At 45.6% G+C, this 24,116-nt stretch overlaps 1 protein-coding gene across 3 annotated transcripts in view; it reads right to left on the bottom strand.

The window, feature by feature from the left end:
* LOC115153910 (sarcoplasmic/endoplasmic reticulum calcium ATPase 1) overlaps positions 1-24,116 on the bottom strand; it is a 122,150-nt gene that overhangs the window by 81,208 nt on the left and 16,826 nt on the right. The window contains exons 1-5 of one of the 3 annotated variants that reach the window (XM_029699576.1): positions 22,461-22,478; positions 20,638-20,655; positions 18,730-18,812; positions 12,366-12,470; positions 9,953-10,091 (exon numbers count right to left, since the gene is read on the bottom strand). In XM_029699576.1, coding sequence (XP_029555436.1) covers positions 9,953-10,022 — 70 coding nt within the window. In that variant the 5' untranslated portion in view covers positions 10,023-10,091; positions 12,366-12,470; positions 18,730-18,812; positions 20,638-20,655; positions 22,461-22,478. Of the gene's footprint in view, positions 1-9,952; positions 10,092-12,365; positions 12,471-15,493; positions 15,540-18,729; positions 18,813-20,637; positions 20,656-22,460; positions 22,479-24,116 lie in introns of those variants that run through there. The other 2 variants (XM_029699575.1, XM_029699578.1) reach the window with 2 other exon arrangements.

Raw genomic sequence — 24,116 nt, forward strand, 5'->3', positions numbered from 1 at the left:
TGTGTGTGTGTGTGTGTGTGTGTGTGTGTGTGTGTGTGTGTGTGTGTGTGTGTGTGTGTGTGTGTGTGTGATACACATATGTTCTGGAACCAGTGACAAGACTATTTTTAGATGAGCCGTGTCTGTGTGTCTGACAAATACCCGTCAGCAGTAACCAGGTGGTGAGACTGAGAGCAAGGGAAACGTTTTGGAAATTTACAGTCCCTTAAATACAGGGACGACCGCAGCCACTTCTCTCACACACACACACACACACACACACACACACACACACACACATGCTCCTGGCTGGCACCTGTGGGCCCAGAGGAAAGGCTTTTACAGAGCCTTCACAAGGGATTCATACCCCTCAACTTATTCCACATTTTGTTGTGTTACAGCCTGAATTCAAAATGTATTACATTTCTCACCCATCTTCACACTATACCCAATAATGACAAAGTGAAAACATGTTTATAGAATGTTTTTTTGCACATTTATTGTAAATGAAATACAAAAATATCTAATTTACATAAGTATTCACACCCGTGAGTCAATACTTTGTAGAAGCAGTCTTTGGCAGTCTTTCCACATCTGGATTGTGCAACATTTGCCCATTATTCTTTTCAAAATGTTGTCAAATTTGTTGTTGATCATTGCTAGACAACCATTTTCAGGTCTTGCCATAAATTTTCACGTAGATTTAATTAACTGTACCGCTGCGACACACGAACATTCACGGTCTTCTTGGTAAGCAACTCGTGTAGATTTTGCCTTGCGTTTTAAGTTATTGTCCTGCTGAAAGGTGATTTAATCTCCCAGTGACTGGTGGAAAGTAAACTGAACCAGGTTTTCCTCAAGGAGTTTGCCTGTGATTAGCTCCATTCCGTTTATTTTTTTATCCTGAAAAACTCCCCAGTCCTTTATGATTACAAGTATACCCATAACATGCAGCCTCCACTGTGCTTGAAAATATGGAGAGTGGTACTCAGTGATGTGTTGTATTGGATTTGCCACAAACATAAAACTTTCGATTCAGGACAAAAAGTGAATCGCTTTGCCAATTTTTTTGCAGTATTACTTGAGTGCCTTGTTGCAAACAGGATGCATGTTTTGGAATATTTTTGCTCTGTACAGGCTTCCTTCTTTTCACTCTATCATTTAGGTTAGTATTGTGGAGTAACTACAATGTTGTTGATCCATCCTCAGTTTTCTCCTATCATAGCCATTAAACTCTGTTTTAAAGTTACCATTGGCCTCATGGTGAAATCCCTGAGCGGTTTCCTTCCTCTCCGGCAACTGAGTTAGGAAAGATCTTTGTAGTTACTGGGTGTATTGATACACCATCCAAAGCGTAATTGATAACTTCACGCTCAAAGGGATGAGTTCAGGTGGGCCTACGTTCTTCAGCATACAAAGAAAAAGGGGTGCTCAACAACAAATGACTAATCACATGAATGGCTTACCAAGGAAAAACTTCCAAAAGGACTAATTCAAGGTACAAGGAGCAAACAATTCAGAGGTTGATTTCTTATCGCTCACTTTAATTCACTGACCAGGATGCGAACAGGTGACTGACGTCAAGCTAACGTCAGTGACCTGACCACTTAGCACTTAGCTCTTATTTATAGCCTAGTGGCTCATTGAGACAACAATATAAACAAATTATACTGCTCAAAAAAAATAAAGGGAACACTTAAACAACACATCCTAGACCTGAATGAAAGAAATAATCTTATTAAATACTTTTTTCTTTACATAGTTGAATGTGCTGACAACAAAATCACACAAAAATAATCAATGGAAATCCAATTTATCAACCCATGGAGGTCTGGATTTGGAGTCACACTCAAAATTAAAGTGGAAAACCACACTACAGGCTGATCCAACTTTGATGCAATGTCCTTAAAACAAGTCAAAATGAGGCTCAGTAGTGTGTGTGGCCTCCACGTGCCTGTATGACCTCCCTACAACGCCTGGGCATGCTCCTGATGAGGTGGCGGATGGTCTCCTGAGGGATCTCCTCCCAGACCTGGACTAAAGCATCCGCCAACTCCTGGACAGTCTGTGGTGCAACGTGGTGTTGGTGGATGGAGCGAGACATGATGTCCCAGATGTGCTCAATTGGATTCAGGTCTGGGGAACGGGCGGGCCAGTCCATAGCATCAATGCCTTACTCTTGCAGGAACTGCTGACACACTCCAGCCACATGAGGTCTAGCATTGTCTTGCATTAGGAGGAACCCAGGGCCAACCGCACCAGCATATGGTCTCACAAGGGGTCTGAGGATCTCATCTCGGTACCTAATGGCAGTCAGGCTACCTCTGGCGAGCACATGGAGGGCTGTGCGGCCCCCCAAAGAAATGCCACCCCACACCATGACTGACCCACCGCCAAACCGGTCATGCTGGAGGATGTTGCAGGCAGCAGAACGTTCTCCACGCCGTCTCCAGACGCTGTCACGTCTGTCACGTGCTCAGTGTGAACCTGCTTTCATCTGTGTAGAGCACAGGGCGCCAGTGGCGAATTTGCCAATCTTGGTGTTCTCTGGCAAATGCCAAACCCCCTGCACGGTGTTGGGCTGTAAGCACAACCCCCACCTGTGGACGTCAGGCCCTCATACCACCCTCATGGAGTCTGTTTCTGACCGTTTGAGCAGACACATGCACATTTGTGGCCTGCTGGAGGTCATTTTGCAGGGCTCTGGCAGTGCTACTCCTGCTCCTCCTTGCACAAAGGCGGAGGTAGCGGTCCTGCTGCTGGGTTGTTGCCCTCCTACGGCCTCCTCCACGTCTCCTGATGTACTGGCCTGTCTCCTGGTAGCGCCTCCATGCTCTGGACACTACGCTGACAGACACAGCAAACCTTCTTGCCACAGCTCGCATTGATGTGCCATCCTGGATGAGCTGCACTACCTGAGCAACTTGTGTGGGTTGTAGACTCCGTCTCATGCTACCACTAGAGTGAAAGCACCGCCAGCATTCAAAAGTGATGAAAACATCAGCCAGGAAGCATAGGAACTGAGAAGTGGTCTGTGGTCCCCACCTGCAGAACCACTCCTTTATTGGGGGTGTCTTGCTAATTGCCTATAATTTCCACCTGTTGTCTATTCCATTTGCACAACAGCATGTGAAATTTATTGTCAATCAGTGTTGCTTCCTAAGTGGACAGTTTGATTTCACAGAAGTGTGATTGACTTCCTCGACGCTTCCTCGACGCTCTGATTTGCCGTGTCGAGCGGGGATGATTTAGCACGAGGCACCGCCGCCGAGGTGAAGCGAAAGGGTAGAGACACCAGAAGTGTAAGTGCTCTCCTGAGTGACTGAGTCACATACAGGACTGATTGCAGACTTGTTTACGCTGCTGTGCGTTTTTGTTGCCGTTATTACTTTGCTACCTGACGGTTTTTACTTTTTCATTACCGTATATTTTTACTTTTTCCCTCACTCAACTTTTTTTTTTTTTCCTTCAACTTTCCTACCCCGGAGGTTTTATCTGGACATGGTTCGTCAGGACTTCAAACAGCCGAAGCTAAGTAACATTAACATGATGCCTTCTAATTGCAGTCGTTGTACTCATAATATACAGGAGAACGATCGCCTTACGGCAAGGATAGCTGTGCTGCAAGCCCAGCTTCAGACGCAATCGTTAGGCAAGGGTCATTTCAGTGTAGGAAAGGATGAAACAGCGTCTGTGCCACCAGCAAGTACAGATAGTAACGTTAGTATAAACCCCCTCGCACGGTCCCCGCAGCCGGACATCTTTCTCATGGCTTCTGGAGGGAAACGCTGTAGGAATGCTCAACCGGTGTCGCTTATTCAGCCGACAGAAACTTTCAACCGGTTCTCCCCATTAAGCGAGTCGGAGTCGGAGGCCGAGACTTCTCTGGTCTCTGCTCCTCCCGTTGTGGGGTCTGAGACGCCGACGGCTCCCACCATTAGCTCTGACAAATTGAAAACCCTAGTCATTGGCGACTCCATTACCCGCAGTATTAGACTTAAAACTAATCATCCAGCGATCATACACTGTTTACCAGGGGGCAGGGCTACCGACGTTAAGGCTAATCTAAAGACGGTGCTGGCTAAAGCTAAAACTGGCGAGTGTAGAGAGTATAGAGATATTGTTATCCACGTCGGCACCAACGATGTTAGGATGAAACAGTCAGAGGTCACCAAGCGCAACATAGCTTCAGCATGTAAATCAGCTAGAAAGATGTGTCGGCATCGATTAATTGTCTCTGGCCCCCTCCCAGTTAGGGGGAGTGATGAGCTCTACAGCAGAGTCTCACAACTCAATCGCTGGATGAAAACTGTTTTCTGCCCCTCCCAAAAGATAGAATTTGTAGATAACTGGCCCTCTTTCTGGGATTCACCCACAAACAGGACCAAGCCTGGCCTGCTGAGGAGTGACGGACTCCATCCTAGCTGGAGGGGTGCTCTCATCTTATCTACGAACATAGACAGGGCTCTAACTCCTCTAGCTCCACAATGAAATAGGGTGCAGGCCAGGCAACAGGCTGTTAGCCAGCCTGCCAGCTTAGTGGAGTCTGCCACTAGCACAGTTAGCGTAGTCAGCTCAGCTTTCCCCATTGAGACCGTGTCTGTGCCTCGATCTTGGTTGGGCAAAATTAAAAATGGCGGTGTTCGCTTCAGTAATCTTACTAGTATAAAGACCTCCTCCATTCCTGCCATTATTGAAAGAGATTGTGATACTTCACATCTCAAAATTGGGTTACTTAATGTTAGATCCCTCACTTCCAAGGCAGTTATAGTCAATGAACTAATCACTGATCATAATCTTGATGTGATTGGCCTGACTGAAACATGGCTTAAGCCTGATGAATTTACTGTGTTAAATGAGGCCTCACCCCCTGGTTACACTAGTGACCAAACCCCCCGTGCATCCGGCAAAGGCGGAGGTGTTGCTAACATTTACGATAGCAAATTTCAATTTACAAAAAAAAAAACAATGACGTTTTCGTCTTTTGAGCTTCTAGTCATGAAATCTATGCAGCCTACTCAATCACTTTTTATAGCTACTGTTTACAGGCCTCCTGGGCCATATGCAGTGTTCCTTACTGAGTTCCCTGAATTCCTATCGGATCTTGTAGTCATAGCAGATAATATTCTAATTTTTGGTGACTTTAACATTCACATGGAAAAGTCCACAGACCCACTCCAAAAGGCATTCGGAGCCATCATCGACTCAGTGGGTTTTGTCCAACATGTCTCTGGACCTACTCACTGCCACAGTCATACTCTGGACCTAGTTTTGTCCCATGGAATAAATGTTGTGGATCTTAATGTTTTTCCTCATAATCCTGGATTATCGGACCACCATTTTATTGCGTTTACAATTGCAACAAATAATCTGCTCAGACCCCAACCAAGGAAGATTAAAAGTCGTGCTATAAATTCTCAGACAACCCAAAGATTCCTTGATGCCCTTCCAGACTCCCTCTGCCTACCCAAGGACGTCAGAGGACAAGAATCAGTTAACCACCTAACCGAGGAACTCAATTCAACCTTGCGCAATACCCTAGATGCAGTTGCACCCCTAAAAATTAAAAACATCTGTCATAAGAAACTAGCTCCCTGGTATACAGAAAATACACGAGCTCTGAAGCAAGCTTCCAGAAAATTGGAACGGAAATGGCGCCACACTAAACTGGAAGTCTTCCGACTAGCTTGGAAAGACAGTACCGCGCAGTATCGAAGAGCCCTCACTGCTGCACGATCATCCTATTTTTCCAACTTAATTGAGGAAAATAAGAACAATTCGAAATTTCTTTTTGACACTGTCGCAAAGCTAACTAAAAAGCAGCATTCGCAAATGGAGGATGGCTTTCACTTCAGCAGTAATAAATTTATGAACTTCTTTGAGGAAAAGATCATGATCATTAGAAAGCAAATTACGGACTCCTCTTTAAATCTGGGTATTCCTCCAGGGCTTCATTGTCCAGAGTCTGCACAACTCTGCCAGGACCTAGGATCAAGGGAGATACTAAAGTGTTTTAGTACTATATCTCTTGACATAATGATGAAAATAATCATGGCCTCCAAACCCTCAAGCTGCATACTGGACCCTATTCCAACTAAACTACTGAAAGAGCTGCTTCCTGTGCTTGGCCCTCCTATGTTGAACATAATAAACGGCTCTCTATCCACCGGATGTGTACCAAGCTCACTAAAAGTGGCAGTAATAAAGCCTCTCTTGAAAAAGCCGAATCTTGACCCAGAAATTATAAAAAACTATCGGCCTATATCGAATCTTCCATTCCTCTCAAAAATTTTAGAAAAAGTTGTTGCGCAGCAACTCACTGCCTTCCTGAAGACAAACAATGTATACGAAACGCTTCAGTCTGGTTTTAGACCCCATCATAGCACTGAGACTGCACTTGTGAAGGTGGTAAATGACCTTTTAATGACGTCAGACCGAGGCTCTGCATCTGTCCTCATGCTCCTAGATCTTAGTGACGCTTTTGATACCATCGATCACCACATTCTTTTGGAGAGATTGGAAACCCAAATTGGTCTACATGGACAAGTTCTGGCCTGGTTTAGATCTTATCTGTCGGAAAGATATCAGTTTGTCTCTGTGAATGGTTCGTCCTCTGACAAATCAATTGTAAATTTCGGTGTTCCTCAAGGTTCCGTTCTAGGACCACTATTGTTTTCACTATATATTTTACCTCTTGGGGATGTCATTCGAAAACATAATGTTAAATTTCACTGCTATGCGGACGACACACAGCTGTACATTTCAATGAAACATGGTGAAGCCCCAAAATTGCCCTCGCTAGAAGCCTGTGTTTCAGACATAAGGAAGTGGATGGCTGCAAATTTTCTACTTTTAAACTCGGACAAAACAGAGATGCTTGTCCTAGGTCCCAAGAAACAAAGAGATCTTCTGTTGAATCTGACAATTAATCTGGATGGTTGTACAGTCGTCTCAAATAAAACTGTGAAGGACCTCGGCGTTACTCTGGACCCTGATCTCTCTTTTGAAGAACATATCAAGACTGCTTCAAAGACAGCTTTTTTCCATCTACGTAACATTGCAAAAATCAGAAACTTTCTGTCCAAAAATGACGCAGAAAAATTAATCCATGCTTTTGTTACTTCGAGGCTCGACTACTGCAATGCTCTACTTTCCGGCTACCCGGATAAAGCACTAAACAAACTTCAGTTAGTGCTAAATACGGCTCCTAGAATCCTGACTAGAACCAAAAAATTTGATCATATTACTCCGGTGCTAGCCTCCCTACACTGGCTTCCTGTTAAGGCAAGGGCTGATTTCAAGGTTTTACTGCTAACCTACAAAGCATTACATGGGCTTGCTCCTACCTATCTTTCCGATTTGGTCCTGCCGTACATACCTACACGTACGCTACGGTCACAAGACGCAGGCCTCCTAATTGTCCCTAGAATTTCTAAGCAAACGGCTGGAGGTAGGGCTTTCTCCTATAGAGCTCCATTTTTATGGAATGGTCTGCCTACCCATGTGAGAGACGCAGACTCAGTCTCAACCTTTAAGTCTTTACTGAAGACTTATCTCTTCAGTAGGTCCTATGATTAAGTATAGTCTGGCCCAGGAGTGTGAAGGTGAACGGAAAGGCTGGAGCAACAAACCGCCCTTGCTGTCTCTGCCTTGTCGGTTCCCCTCTTCCCACTGGGATTCTCTGCCTCTAACCTTTTTACAGGGGCTGAGTCACTGACTTACTGGTGTTCTTCCATGCCGTCCATGGGAGGGGTGCGTCACTTGAGTAGGTTGAGCCACTGACGTGGTCTTCCTGTCTGGGTTGGCGCCCCCCCCTTGGGTTGTGCCGTGGCGGACATCTTTGTGGGCTATACTCGGCCTTGTCTTCGGACAGTAAGTTGGTGGTTGTAGATATCCCTCTAGTGGTGTGGGGGCTGTGCTTTGGCAAAGTGGGTGGGGTTATATCCTGCCTGTTTGGCCCTGTCCGGGGGTATCATCGGATGGGGCCACAGTGTCTTCTGATCCCTCCTGTCTCAGCCTCCAGTATTTATGCTGCAGTAGTTTATGTGTCGGGGGGCTAGGGTCAGTCTGTTACATCTGGAGTATTCTCTTGTCTTATCCGGTGTCCTGTGTGAATGTAAATATGCTCTCTCTAATTCTCTCTTTCTCTCTTTCTTTCTTTCTCTCGGAGGACCTGAGCCCTAGGACCATGCCTCAGGACTACCTGGCATGATGACTCCTTGCTGTCCCCAGTCCACCTGGCCATGCTGCTGCTCCAGTTTCAACTGTTCTGCCTGCGGCTACGGAACCCTGACCTGTTCACCGGACGTGCTTGTTGCACCCTCGACAATTACTATGATTATTATTATTTGACCATGCTGGTCATTTACGAACATTTTAACATCTTGACCATGTTCTGTTATAATATCCACCCGGCACAGCCAGAAGAGGACTGGCCACCCCTCATAGCCTGGTTCCTCTCTAGGTTTCTTCCTAGGTTTTTGGCCTTTCTCAGGAGTTTTTCCTAGGGAGTTTTTCCCAGCCACCGTGCTTCTTTCACATGCATTGCTTGCTGTTTGGGGTTTTAGGCTGGGTTTCTGTACAGCACTTTGAGATTTCAGCTGATGTACGAAGGGCTATATAAATAAATTTGATTTGATTTGGAGTTACATTGTGTTGTTTAAGTGTTCCCTTTATTTTTTTGAGCAGTGTTTAATGATATGTTAAAGTAAATGGCAAATTACAGCACAAAAATAAAAAAATTGCATCACATTAATCAATAGAGACCCCCCCCCCCCCAAAAAAAATGAAGGCAACAACATTATAGAAACAAGGAAAAAATCATCATATAGCCCTTTAGGATCCACAGTGCCTACGAGAACTGCCAGAAAGCCTCTGTTTTAGCTTATGTACGATATCATAAACGCAACAAGTTAAAAGATTTTGCTGAGTTACAGTTCATATAAATAAAAACAGTGAATTGAAATAAATTCATTATGCCCTAATCTATGGATTTCACATGACTGAGCAGGGGCGCAGCCATAGGTGGGCCTGGGAGGCCATAGGCCCACCCACTTGGGAGCCAGACCCAGCCAATCCAAAATATTTTTTCCCCACAAAAGGGCTTTATTACAGACAGAAATACTCCTCAGCTGCAAGAATGAGGCTCTCCACTACCGGTTGTTCTTGCAGTAATGATTCTTCAGAATGTATCTGTAGATAGTAGCCAAATAGCCTAGGTCTCGAAATCAACATTAAATTATCAGGTAACAGCGCTGGTGGACATTCATGCTAAAAGTGCGCAAAGCTGTCTTCAAGGCAAAGGGTGGCTACTTTGAAAACGAATCAAAATATATTTTAGAGTCTAACACTTTTTTGGTTACTATATGACTCCATATATGTAATTTCATAGTTTTGATGACTTCACTACTATTCTACAATGTAGAAAATAGTACAAATAAAGAAAAACCCTTTTAATGAGTCGGTGTGTCCAAACTTTTGACTGGTACTGTATATGTGTGGGATACAGAGATGAGGTAGTTGTTCAAAAATCATGTTAAACAATATTATTGGACACAGAGTGAGTCCATGCAACTTTAATGTGACTTTAAGCCACTTTTTACTCCTGAACTTATTTAAGCTTGCCATAACAAAGGGGTTGATCAGTTACTTATCGATTCAAGACATTATGGAGTATTGTGTGTAGGTCAGTGACAAAAAACAACAACATTTAATCCATTTAAAAATCAGGCTGTAATACAACAAAATGTGGGAGAAAGGGGTGTGAACACTTTCTGAAGGCACTGTGTGTGTGTGTGATTGTGTGTGATTGTGTGTGTGTGCGTGTGTGTGTGTGTGTGTGTGTGTGTGTGTGTGTGTGTGTGTGTGTGTGTGTGTGTGTGTGTATTTTTGGTATGGGCCAGAATGCAGGGTGAACAAAGAAAAATACTTTTAAACTTAACAAAAACCTCTCTGTCCCTCATCCTGTACTCACCAGCAATCTCCACAATGTCCCCAGGCACTATTTCCCGGGCTTTGACCCTCTGGACAGCCTTGCGGTTCATGCGGTACACCTTGGCTATCTCTGGCTCGTACTCCTTCAGTGCCTCGATGGCGTTCTCCGCATTCCTCTCCTGGACCACACAGAGAGACAGAGACAGGTTCAGTTCCAACACAGAGGCCAAAAGGTCCATGCTTTATTTCAGCCCCATTTCGTACCACGCTAAAGAGTTTGTGTATTTCTGTCACTTTGGAATGAACACCTACTAGAAAGGCAATGGCTATAAACTGAACATTCAACCCATAGACTGACCCAGTGCTCGCTCACTCAGCTGTCAATGTGTCCTCCAAACCCCACTTTATCACATCTGCTCTACCCATCCCTCCCCCCTCACTCTAGCCATCCCTCCCCCCTCGCTCTAGCCATCCCTCCCCCCCTCGCTCTACCCATCCCTCCCCCCCTCGCTCTAGCCATCCCTCCCCCCCTCGCTCTACCCATCCCCCATCCCTCCCCCCCTCGCTCTACCCATCCCCCATCCCTCCCCCCCTCGCTCTACCCATCCCCCATCCCTCCCCCCCCTCGCTCTACCCATCCCTTCCCCCTCGCTCTACCCATCCCTCCCCCCTCGCTCTACCCATCCCCCCTCCCCCCTCGCTCTACCCATCCCCCCTCCCCCCTCGCTCTACCCATCCCCCCTCCCCCCTCGCTCTACCCATCCCCCCTCCCCCCTCGCTCTACCCATCCCCCCTCCCTCGCTCTACCCATCCCTCCCCCCTCGCTCTAGCCATCCCTCCCCCCTCGCTCTAGCCATCCCTCCCCCCTCGCTCTAGCCATCCCTCCCCCCTCGCTCTACCCATCCCTCCCCCCTCGCTCTAGCCATCCCTCCCCCCCTCGCTCTAGCCATCCCTCCCCCCCTCGCTCTACCCATCCCTCCCCCCCTCGCTCTACCCATCCCTCCCCCCTCGCTCTACCCATCCCCCTCCCCCCTCGCTCTACCATCCCTCCCCCCTCGCTCTACCCATCCCTCCCCCCCTCGCTCTACCCATCCCTCCCCCCTCGCTCTACCCATCCCTCCCCCCTCGCTCTACCCATCCCTCCCCCCCTCGCTCTACCCATCCCTCCCCCCTCGCTCTACCCATCCCTCCCCCCCTCGCTCTACCCATCCCTCCCCCCCTCGCTCTACCCATCCCTCCCCCCTCGCTCTACCCATCCCTCCCCCTCGCTCTACCCATCCCTCCCCCTCGCTCTACCCATCCCTCCCCCTCGCTCTACCCATCCCTCTCCCCCTCGCTCTACCCATCCCTCCCCCTCGCTCTACCCATCCCTCTCCCCTCGCTCCACCCATCCCTCCCCCCCCTCGCTCTATCCATCCCCCCTCACTCTATCCATCCCCCCTCACTCTAGCCATCCCTCCCCCCTCACTCTAGCCATCCCTCCCCCCCTCACTCTAGCCATCCCTCCCCCCCTCACTCTAGCCATCCCTCCCCCCCTCACTCTAGCCATCACTCCCCCCCTCACTCTAGCCATCCCTCGCCCCCTCACTCTAGCCATCCCTCGCCCCCTCACTCTAGCCATCCCTCGCCCCCTTACTCTAGCCATCCCTCCCCCCCTCACTCTAAATGAACAAAGACAGTCAGTGATCACTCTGACTGAAATACCTACAGAACAAGCATTTACATCATCAGTGGCTTGTTGTACTGGCGCCTCTAGAAGCACCATGTACATTGCCACGTGTAAACACACCGGGCAATTTAAAAGCTTGTCCATGGCTCCATGGTTTCCATGTTTCAGTTGATACGGCTTTACTATCCTACCCATCAATAAAAGCCCTGCTGGCACGCATGAAGGTCGAAAGCAGAACAACAAGTTATGGTTCTGTATAGATGACTCGTTACATAATGTCTTCCCCCTACGGTGACACACCGTATAATATCCTGCACGTCAGCACCATCTCCTGACATGTGTTCAGCTGAACACGCGAGACAGAGAGCCATCTCCTCACGTGTTCAGCTGAACACGCGAGACAGAGAGCCATCTCCTGACATGTGTTCAGCTGAACACGCGAGACAGAGAGCCATCTCCTGACATGTGTTCAGCTGAACACGCGAGACAGAGAGCCATCTCCTGACATGTGTTCAGCTGAACACGCGAGACAGAGAGCCATCTCCTGACATGTGTTCAGCTGAACACGCGAGACAGAGAGCCATCTCCTGACATGTGTTCAGCTGAACACACGAGACAGAGAGCCATCTCCTCACATGTGATCAGCTGAACACGCGAGCGAGACAGAGAGCCATCTCCTGACATGTGTTCAGCTGAACACGCGAGCGAGACAGAGAGCCATCTCCTGACATGTGTTCAGCTGAACACGCGAGCGAGACAGAGAGAGAGCGAGCGAGCGACTCACCTGCCAGACTCCGATCACAGCGTTAGCGATGAGGATAAGCAGGATGACGATAGGTTCCACGAAGGCTGTGATGGTCTCCTCCCCCTCCTCAAACAGAGCTAGCACCTGTGTGGGGGGGGGGGGGGAGCACATAATACAGAGTTAATAGAACAGATCCTAGTAGAAGTGTTTTCTCCTCCACAGGGAGTATTGAGCAGTGAGAAGGATCGGAGCAGAGCGGGGCACAGCAGATCAGCGGCTCAAGGTCTGGTCGATAGCTCATCATTCACGACCCGTTTGGGTCCCGCAAATCTACCCTTCACTCCACTCCGCTCTGTGTAGAGAATATTGAAGGAGAGCAACTCGTTCTGATCTGTCCTTTCCTTTCATTCAGCCTAGCTAGCCAGTTGACACTGTTTTCCATTAGCGCCGTCTGTCGGCAAATCGGCCGGTTACAGACTAATTTTCAGCTGGCTACTTCTTCCACTTCATATAAAAAAAATGTTTTTTAAAAGACTACTTTTCATGTAAAAGTATCAATTCGCAAGTCCATCGAGCTCTCTCCCACTAGAATGAATGATATGCATCTTCTAGCGATCTATTGATAGGATAGGCGCCCGTCAGTCACAAAGCCAGCGATGACAGGGAACCCCTTTGTTATGGCCATCTGTCGGCACAATTTGTCGAGACAATGTGTGGTTGCAGTCAAATGTCACAGTAGGCTTTTTACTGTGCTTTAATTGACAACTGAACAGCAAGTTCATAAAATGTGTTGAAGTGACTGAATAAAGTCAAACAATCATAAGTCATGCAACGTTGTTATATGACCATGGTATCGCGTCGGGACAAATAAACCAAAGGATTTTCTAGGTTTTCCTTCCCTAGGATGTCAGGGCCAGACGGTGACGCTAAAGTGAGTAACTTACCTCGTCAGTCAGTGTAGCCTACCGAATCGCATCAGTGAGAGCCCTTCATTTGGCGCCCTAATTTTAATAGACTACTAGTAGACCTAGGCTTTTTGGCAATTATCTACAAATAAATTATGAAAACATTCGATTAAGAATCATTACTGCAGGAAACAACAGTTAGTGGTCAATCTGGTTTGATAATTAGGGCCCTCACCAAATCAATACATTAAAATGGAATTCAACAATATTAAAACATTTATTCAATCACCTAAATGTATTGAACATTTATTAATTAGTCCTGATCACATTGGTCTAGGGGTAGGCAGCTCCAGTCCTCGAGGGCCTGATTTGTGTCACACTTTCTCCATCCCTAGAAAAACAGCTGATTTAATCACATTGAATTCTAAACCAAAGATGTGTTAGCTGGGGGCTGGGGCAAAACTGTGACACCAATCAGGCCCTCGAGGACTGGAATTGCCCACACTTAAGCCCCACCATATCCAAAACAATACACTTAAGTCATACATGCTCAGTAATTTTAATTGCAAAGTTATATCTTTCTGCACAATACCACAACAACAAAAATTCTATCAGAGGTAAACTTGATAAAATCTTCAATAATTTTGCTGTATATTTCAGATGGAGTGAAGGCGTTACAATGTACCTGAGGCCACCAAAATCGAGCTCCTTCGGCAAGACATTCTAACCCATGGGTGCTTCCCATGGGTGCTTCCCATGGGTGCTTCCCATGGGTGCTTCCGGCACCTGGCTGGCAACTCTGTACTTGTGACTGACACACACTTCCGTGGTATTTCTGACAATTAGCGAGTGTTCTTAGTTTTCGCAGACGGGAGTTAGAGCAGGGATTTCCAACAGGTCGATCGCGAGCTCCCAGTAGCTCGCAGACCACCTATGACTGGCTCGCCGAACAAACATTGACATCGACTCAGAACATCCAATTTTGTTTTCAGACCCCCCCCCCCCCCCCCCCCCCAACAAATATGGTTTTCTGATACGATTTAAACATTGACATCGACTCAGAACATCCAATTTCGTTTTTTCTCTATGAACAATTGTAATTGATAGTGAACAACCACCCAAAAAAAGTGAAAATGAGGAAAATCTCAAACAGAATTTGGGAAACAAAATTGATTTTGTAGGGCCCCTACCCCTCAGAGTTTTTATTAAACATTATTTAACCAGGCATATTGACAGAATACGTACTGTACAAGAGAAAGTAGTGCACTAAGGACCTGGGGAAGAGAATGTGCTTTTTTGAAAGCTATTAAAAAAATATTTAAAAAAATGAGTAGCTCATGAAATTTCTTTTTTTAGTAGCTCTCGTGCTAGAAAAGGATGGAGACCCTTGAGAGGAGGATGAAGTGTTTTTAGTTTCAGCAGACAGGAGTTACGCTTCACTTCCAGACAGATGGCTTATTGGGACTGAATGGCCACAGTTCCAACATCACGTTAAAACCAAAACACAGCTTTAACAAATGGAAGGATTTTTTTTTTTTAAAAAAGGATTAAAATACTGTTTACGAAGACATGCACGACAACAAGCGAAGCATCAGGGCCCAATTCAATGGCCACTTAACTTTTTCACTCTCTTCCTGCACAAACCAAAACGTTGACCTATACTCCCTCTCACGTAACGCTGTGGAAAATGAAATAAAAGGAAGCCAACCTTTCCTCCTTCCTCAGAATAAAATGGAGGAAGTGTTTATTTCATAATTAGGAAGTGTATTCATTGTTTCAGGTGATCGATGTTACCAGTTGTCATCGGCTGGTGTCATGGGTCAGCCTGACTTGGTATGGCCCTGACTATAACCCCTATTCTCATAGATGGATGGGAGTGATCAAATTGTCTCAACTAAACAACAAATCTTAGTAAAAAGATGATCGAATTAAATTGTAAAAAAAAAAGAAAGTTGCCTACAATATGATAAATGACAGTAAGCATTGTGTCCAGTGTAACAGTTATTGGGGCTGTAGTGGTAGACTTGAGCATTGCTTCTCCTCTACGACTTCCATCCATAAATAAACAGTCATGTATAATGATATCATATCGGACACCACTTTAAAAACAACAGCTTTGTCCTGTGTTCCTCTCTCGTTGCCTGGTTACAAGGCTCTATTCTCATGTCACGCAGTGTCAGAGCAGCTCAACGTCTTCATTTACATATTATTCAAATAGGCACACAAATTAGTAGTTCCGCCATTGAGGTTTGACGCTTATACCTTAGCATAGCCTTTCCTTCGGGTACTTCTGTAGGTCACTTTCACCACCTCTTCCAGCACCAGTAGGCTGAGCACATGTTGCTGGAATTCATTAAAGCAGCAACGCTGGTCACTAAAACTGCATTGTTGTAATAAAAAAAAAAAAAGTGTTTATTTAACTAACTAAATCCATTTGATGTCACTTTTTTATTTTACCTTTGTTTAACTAGGCAAGTCAATTAAAAACAAATTCTTATTTACAATGACTTCCTACACAGGCCAAACCCGGACAACGCTGGGCCAATTGTGCGCCGCTCTATGGGACTCACAATCACGGCCGGTTGTGATACAGCCTGGAATCGAACCAGGGTGTCTGTAGTGACGCCTCAAGCACTGAGATGCAGTGCCTTACACCGCTGCGCCACTCGGGAGCCCCAAAGCCCAGTAGCACCGACTGACCCATAAGAAATACATCAGCATCAAGTCTCAAAGGATGTGCGGGAGGTTAAACCAGCCTAGGTAGCTCAGTCTGCTTGGTGTATAGTAAAGGATGTGCGGGAGGTAAACCAGCCTAGGTAGCTCAGTCTGCTTGGTGTATAGTAAAGGATGTGCGGGAGGTTAAACCAGCCTAGGTAGCTCAGTCTGCTTGGTGTATAGTAAAGGATGTGCGGGAGATTAAACCAGCCTAGGTAGCTCAGTCTGCTTGGTGTATAGTAAAGGATGTGCGGGAGGTTAAACCAGCCTAGGTAGCTCAGTCTGCTTGGTGTATAGTAAAGGATGTGCGGGAGATTAAACCAGCCTAGGTAGCTCAGTCTGCTTGGTGTATAGTAAAGGATGTGCGGGAGGTTAAACCAGCCTAGGTAGCTCAGTCTGCTTGGTGTATAGTAAAGGATGTGCGGGAGGTTAAACCAGCCAAGGTAGCTCAGTCTGCTTGGTGTATAGTAAAGGATGTGCGGGAGGTTAAACCAGCCTAGGTATCTCAGTCTGCTTGGTGTATAGTAAAGGATGTGCGGGAGGTTAAACCAGCCTAGGTAGCTCAGTCTGCTTGGTGTATAGTAAAGGATGTGCGGGAGGTTAAACCAGCCTAGGTAGCTCAGTCTGCTTGGTGTATAGTAAAGGATGTGCGGGAGTTAAACCAGCCTAGGTAGCTCAGTCTGCTTGGTGTATAGTAAAGGATGTGCGGGAGGTTAAACCAGCCTAGGTAGCTCAGTCTGCTTGGTGTATAGTAAAGGATGTGCGGGAGGTTAAACCAGCCTAGGTAGCTCAGTCTGCTTGGTGTAGAGTTAAGGATGTGCGGGAGATTAAACCAGCCTAGGTAGCTCAGTCTGCTTGGTGTATAGTAAAGCTGTGGGAGCTGTAAATCAGTGGAACAAAACAGGGTCTTGTTAAAGTGTTAACACATTTAAATGACAAGTATGGGCAGGTCAATTTACATTAGGAAAAACAAACAGCCTCCCACTTAGAAACACCAGGATCAACACAAAGGCAATTAGTGTAAATATATTTGTATCATATACATTTTAATACTTATTTTCCTACCGCTGCCCAGAATAGCCCTGTAATTCCATCCCATTGCTCTGGGGACTGTAATAGAGGGAAATAAAATCATTATACAGGCAGGGTTCCCCTGGCCGTGCCACATACTCCACCCTACCACCTGGCCCAAAAACAGGATCACTATTTAAGGAATTGTATGAGTCAGAGTATTGGAAATACTGAACTAAAGAGAAATGCTTTAAGGGGAAAAATCTAGGGAGTCAAGGGTCTGAACCTTCCACCATCGGCAGGTCAGTATTATTGTAAATACGGAGGTGGTATGCAAAGCAATGCCTGCAGACAGAGTATTATGAACACATTCTGTCCACTGTCAAGGCAGGGTATTACAGACACATTCTGTCCACTGTCAAGGCAGGGTATTACCGACACATTCTGTCCACTGTCAAGGCAGGGTATTACCGACACATTCTGTCCACTGTCAAGGCAGGGTATTACCGACACATTCTGTCCACTGTCAAGGCAGGGTATTACAGACACATGATGTCCACTGTCAGGGCAGAGTAGCCTGGTTGTCACTATTGGGCTAAGCTGCAAAGCTAGACGTAAAACTTTCAAGCCAATGTAGAAAAAGGCCAAAACATAGGACTCATATGAATGAGTGGAGAGAAGTGAACAAAGGAGAATGTAATGAGCAGCAGGGTATTGGTTTCAATAGTTACTTACTAAGGAGAATGTAATGAGCAGCAGGGTATTGGTTTCAATAGTTACTTTACTAAGGAGAATGTAATGAGCAGCAGGGTATTGGTTTCAATAGTTACTTTACTAAGGAGAATGTAATGAGCAGCAGGGTATTGGTTTCAATAGTTACTTTACTAAGGAGAATGTGATGAGCAGCAGGATATTGGTTTCAATAGTTACTTTACTAAGGAGAATGTGATGAGCAGCAGGATATTGGTTTCAATAGTTACTTTACTAAGGAGAATGTGATGAGCAGCAGGATATTGGTTTCAATAGTTACTTACTAAGGAGAATGTAATGAGCAGCAGGGTATTGGTTTCAATAGTTACTTACTAAGGAGAATGTGATGAGCAGCAGGATATTGGTTTCAATAGTTACTTACTAAGGAGAATGTAATGAGCAGCAGGGTATTGGTTTCAATAGTTACTTACTAAGGAGAATGTGATGAGCAGCAGGATATTGGTTTCAATAGTTACTTACTAAGGAGAATGTAATGAGCAGCAGGGTATTGGTTTCAATAGTTACTTACTAAGGAGAATGTAATGAGCAGCAGGGTATTGGTTTCAATAGTTACTTACTAAGGAGAATGTGATGAGCAGCAGGATATTGGTTTCAATAGTTACTTACTAAGGAGAATGTAATGAGCAGCAGGGTATTGGTTTCAATAGTTACTTAGTAAGGAGAATGTAATGAGCAGCAGGATATTGGTTTCAATAGTTACTTACTAAGGAGAATGTAATGAGCAGCAGGATATTGGTTTCAATAGTTACTTTACTAAGGTGAATGTAATGAGCAGCAGGGTATTGGTTTCAATAGTTACTTACTAAGGAGAATGTAATGAGCAGCAGGATATTGGTTTCAATAGTTACTTTACTAAGGTGAATGTAATGAGCAGCAGGGTATTGGTTTCAATAGTTACTTTACTAAGGTGAATGTAATGAGCAGCAGGATATTGGTTTCAATAGTTACTTACTAAGGAGAATGTAATGAGCAGCAGGGTATTGGTTTCAATAGTTACTTACAAAGGAGACGCAGGCAGCTAACAACAGGATTCTGACCAGGAGGTCTTCAAACTGCTCCACCACCAGCTCCCATAGGGACTTGCCTACAACACACACACACACACACACACACACACACACACACACAGTGCCTTCAGAAAGTATTCATACCCCTTGACTTATTCCAAATGGATTACATTTAGGTTCTCATCCAACTACACACAATACCCCATAATGCCAAATGTGAAAACCTGTTCAGAAATTTTGCCAAATTTATTGAAAAATACATAAATATCTAACTTACATAAGTATTTACACCCTGGAGTGAATACATGTTAGAATCACCTTTGGTAGCGATTACAGCTGTGAGTCTTTCTAGGTCAGTCGCTAAGAGCTTTGCACACCCGAATTCTTCAAGCTCTGTCAAGTTGGTTGTTGATCATTGCAAGACAGCCATTTAAGTCTTGCCATAGTTTTAAGAAGATTTAAGTCAAAACTGTAACTAGGCCACTCAGGAACATACAATGTTGTCTTGTTAAGCAACTCCAGTGTACATTTGGCCTTGTGTTTTAGCTTAGTGTCCTACTGAAAGGTTGAATGTCAGGTTTTCCTCTTGGATTTTGCCTCTGCTTGGCTCTATTCAGTTTCTTTTTATCCTAAAAATGTCCTGGTCCTTGCCGATGACAAGCGTCCCCATGACATGATGCAGCCACCACCATGCTTGAAAATATGAAGAGTGATACTCAGTGATGCGTTTACCCCTAATATAATGCTTTGTAATCAGACATGTTAATTTCAGTTTTACTTTAGTGCCAACAGGATGCATGTTTTAGAATATTATTATTCTGTGACAGGCTTCCTTCTTTTCACTCTACCAATTAGGTTAGTATTGTGGAGTAACTACAATGTTGTTGATCCATCCTCAGTTTTCTCCCATCACAGCCGTTTCTAAGTCCCTATTGGCCTCATGGTGAAATCCCTGAGTGGTTTCCTTCCACTCCGGCAACTGAGTTAGGAAGGACGCCTGTATTTTTGTAGTGACTGGGTGCATTGATACACCATCCAAAGTGTAATTAATAACTTCACCATGCTCAAAGGGATAGTCAATGTCTGCTTTTTCATTTTTTTTTACCCATCTACCAATAGGTGTCCTTCTTTGTGAGGCACTGGAAAACCTCCCTGGTCTTTGTGGTTAAATCTGTGTTTGAAATTCACTGCTCGACTGGGTAACCTTACGGATAATTGTATGTGTGGGGTACAGAGATGAGGTAGTCATTCAAAAATCATGTTAAACACTATTATTGTAAAATTATTGCAACTTACGTGACTTAAGCAAATTCTTACTCTTGATCTTATTTAGGCTTGCCATAAGAAAGGGGTTGCATACTTAATGACTCAAGACATTTCAGCTTTTCATTTTTTATTAATTTGTAAAACAAATGTCTAAAAACATTATTCCACTTTAACATTATGGGGTATTGTGTGTAGGCCAGTGACACAAAATCTAAATGTAATCCATTTAAAATTCTGTCTGTAAGAAACAGAAATGTGGAGAAAGTCAAGAGGTGCGACTAATTTCTGAAGGCCCTGTACATATAGTCAAGTCATAAGACTGTCCGGCTATACATCATCTTGTCACACATACTGTACCTATAAAAACTCTTAGTCCAGGCCTGAAAGTACATCATGAGAATTGAAACCACAGTTAAACAGCACTACCCATCCATTGATAATATGGGACTTCTATAGGTCTATACTTCTGTTCTGCCAGTCATGAATCCCTCTTCTATTGACAGTGTATCTATATGGGTGGTGCTTCAAGTCAGTGTGTAGTCTGAGGATTCACACACACAATCCTAGGCTAAAGGGCTAATCATCAGCTTGTAAAGGAGGGGGCACTAGAATCTCACTGGAAATATCAATATTTACCTTCTTCAGCCGGAAGCTCTGTCAGTGTCGCACCACCATCACGCCATCCGTGGAGGAATGGAAGGGGGAGATGGATGAAGAGAGAAGAGAGGAGGGTGCAGCGAGAGAGAAGGAGCAGCGAGGGAGAAGGAGCAGCGAGGGAGAAGGAGCAGCGAGAGAGAAGGAGCAGCGAGAGAGAAGGAGCAGCGAGGGAGAAGGAGCAGCGAGGGAGAAGGAGCAGCGAGAGAGAAGGAGCAGCGAGAGAGAAGGAGCAGCGAGAGAGAAGGAGCAGCGAGGGAGAAGGAAGGAGCAGCGAGAGAGGGAGGGTGCAGCGAGAGAGGGAGGGAGGACAGCGAGAGAGGGAGAGAGGACAGCGAGAGAGGACAGCGAGAGAGGGAGGGAGGACAGCGAGAGAGGGAGGGAGGACAGCGAGAGAGGAGGAACAGCGAGAGAGGGGTGCGCAGCGAGAGAGAGGGGTGCAGCGAGAGAGAGGGGTGCAGCGAGAGAGAGGGGTGCAGCGAGAGAGAGGGGTGCAGCGAGAGAGAGGGGTGCAGCGAGAGAGAGGGGTGCAGCGAGAGAGGGAGGGTGCAGCGAGAGAGGGAGGGTGCAGCGAGAGAGGGAGGGTGCAGCGAGAGAGGGAGGGTGCAGCGAGAGAGGGGGGTGCAGCGAGAGAGGAGGAACAGCGAGAGAGGGGGGTGCAGCGAGAGAGGGAGGAACAGCGAGAGAGGGAGGACAGAGAGAGACGGGAGGACAGCGAGAGGGAGAGAGGAGGACAGCGAGAGGGAGAGAGGAGGACAGCGAGAGGGAGAGAGGAGGACAGCGAGAGAGAGAGGGGGGACAGCGAGAGAGAGAGGAACAGCGAGAGAGGGAGGGGAGACAGCGAGAGAGAGAGGAGGAACAGCACAAAGACATGTTAATGATTAACAGATTAATTTAGAACAGGCTTTGAGATGCTTTTGACATGTGTAAACAATTCCACTTAATCCTGGAGCAGTTGAGTTTAAATGTATGATTACATATGAAATAAAGGAAGGCTTCTCATGGCAGTGTTTCTGAACTAAAGGATTACTGTGTTTTAACAACTCTGATGATTTAAAACAATGTTATTTTTCAGCTCTCACATTATCAGATCTGTGTGGGAGGGGGAGGCGTGGAGGGAGGGGAGTCGGGGTGAAGAGGAGTGAGGGACAGGCAGCACAACACAGCTATAGTACAACACCCACCACAGTGATGAGAACCTCTTTACAGCACCACGTGTCCATCAATACTGGTCAGCATAACACAAAGTCACAGCTCAGGTAATGTGATGTTCTGTGTAGCTCGGTTGGTAAAGCATGGGCCTTACAGGATAGTGGGTTCAATTCCCGGGACCACCCATACGTAAAATGTATGACTAAGTCACTTTGGATAAAAGCGCCTGCTAAATTGTGCGTGTGTGCGTGTGTGTGTGTGTGTGTGTGTGTGTGTGTGTGTGTGTGTGTGTGTGTGTGTGTGTATATATATTATTATATAATGAAGTGCTGAACATGCTATAGCAATACACTCCCCTGTCAAGATAGAGACCAGTCTTACAGGAGGTCCTATAACCCTACTGAGATCAGTGCAAAACATTCATATTTGATAACACAGAAACTTCTCATTAGCTGCAATGTCCAGTCTTACTCTAAAGCCATAATTAAAATCCTGAATTATAAAAGCATGATGGGCATGTTTGGAAACAAACTACAGTATGACTAGGCACTGGAGGTTTTACAAGGCCATCAAACGTGACCCCACTAAGAGGGCTGAAAAGTAGAGGAACCATGACGTGACTCGCCCGGAGGAGAGCCCTTCCAAAAACATACCCAAGCAAGACACACACCCGCACACCGGGAAATTCAATTCCAGTGGTCCTGAAATAAAATGAATTACACAGAGTTGATCAGGAGCTTTTGAATTCTTCCTACCAACTTTCTGATTAACCAATAGAAAAAGAAAAATAGTCTGATGATTTCAGGTTAAAATATAATTTCATGAAATTGCTTTTTATTGACACGGTACAGTACATGAATAATGTAATGACTTGTAGCAGTACAAAGAGGGGTTATTGTGCTTTGAAGAACACTGTTTCCACTGATCATGTTATCCAAGCAAGAAGTGAGAGAGTAAGGGCAAGACGAAGCAGGAAGTGGGAGAGTAAGGGCAAGATGAAGCAGGAAGTGGGAGAGTAAGGGCAAGATGAAGCAGGAAGTTGGAGAGTAAAGGCAAGATGAAGCAAGAAGTTGGAGAGTAAGGGCAAGATGAAGCAAGAAGTTGGAGAGTAAGGGCAAGATGAAGCAGGAAGATAACTCACTGTAAAACTGCCCTATAAATATCAACTAGTGAATGCATTTCAGTCATAACCCTACAGCTTTCTATTCCTTCTTAGTTCTTACCCAATTATCTCATCATCATCATTCTTGCCTCATCCTCACACACAGTAATCTGTATTGCAACGATGATTCATTTGTTAATGAGAATGTATTTAAAGTATTTCAGCAACATGCATATAGAGGCTCTGGTTCCTGTAGGAGCTCTGAGCTGAACATGGGAAACCCTTTGAGGACTGTGTACTGTGTTCGAAGATCCAGAAATGTTTTCCCTGCTCTGCCAGTCTGACATAAGCCCTTTTCCCTGTTAGACAAGTGGGGAGGCACACTATTGTTTTTATGGCAGACAGGCTGGCTGCAGTTCCTAGTTCTGCTGGTCTGAGCTGGGAAGAGAGGCTTGCTGGAAGGGAGCGAGGTAGGGAAAGAGGGAGGGGTTGAACGGGGTTCCCCAGCCCTCTCTGTGCCAAGGATTCCCTCCTCACTGTAGTCATCTGGGTTGCGTCAGCCTCCGCTGAAACATTCCAACAAACTGACTTCACCATGCCTCTATTCTTCTCCACTCTCTCTCCCTGGCTCTCAGCTTCTCTTTTTCTGCCCCCCCCCCCCATCTAATCATGCGCTCTGCCCCTGGCTATGAGACAATGAAAACAAAAGCCAGCCTGTTTATACACTACCAGTCCAGAGAGGAACCACTTCCTGGTTACAGTAGCCAACAGAACAAAGAGGTTCCATGTCCAAGTACATGGCCAACCTGAGTTTAGGTAGTATTTGAAATAATTTAGGTAGTATTTGAAATAATTTAGGTAGTATTTGAAATAATTTCAAATGCTTTAGCTGGGCTTGATCGAGCTTGCCTGGCACAATGGAATAGTTGCAAAAGTGGAAACCCTGAAAATGCTTAAAGTATTTGAAAGACTTCAAATAGTATTTGAACCCAGATCTGATGGCCAATAACAGATAGCCAGGAGAAGCACCAGGAAACGTAACATCCATCACCACTAGGACATGGGATGTGCTGAGTCAGTAGCGTTCACTACAACTTCTTACCACACACACACACACACACACACACACACACACACACACACACACACACACACACACACACACACACACACACACACACACACACACACACACACACACACACAC

The sequence above is a fragment of the Salmo trutta genome, chromosome 19 (assembly GCF_901001165.1).
Source record: "Salmo trutta chromosome 19, fSalTru1.1, whole genome shotgun sequence".
Taxonomy (NCBI): domain Eukaryota; kingdom Metazoa; phylum Chordata; class Actinopteri; order Salmoniformes; family Salmonidae; genus Salmo; species Salmo trutta.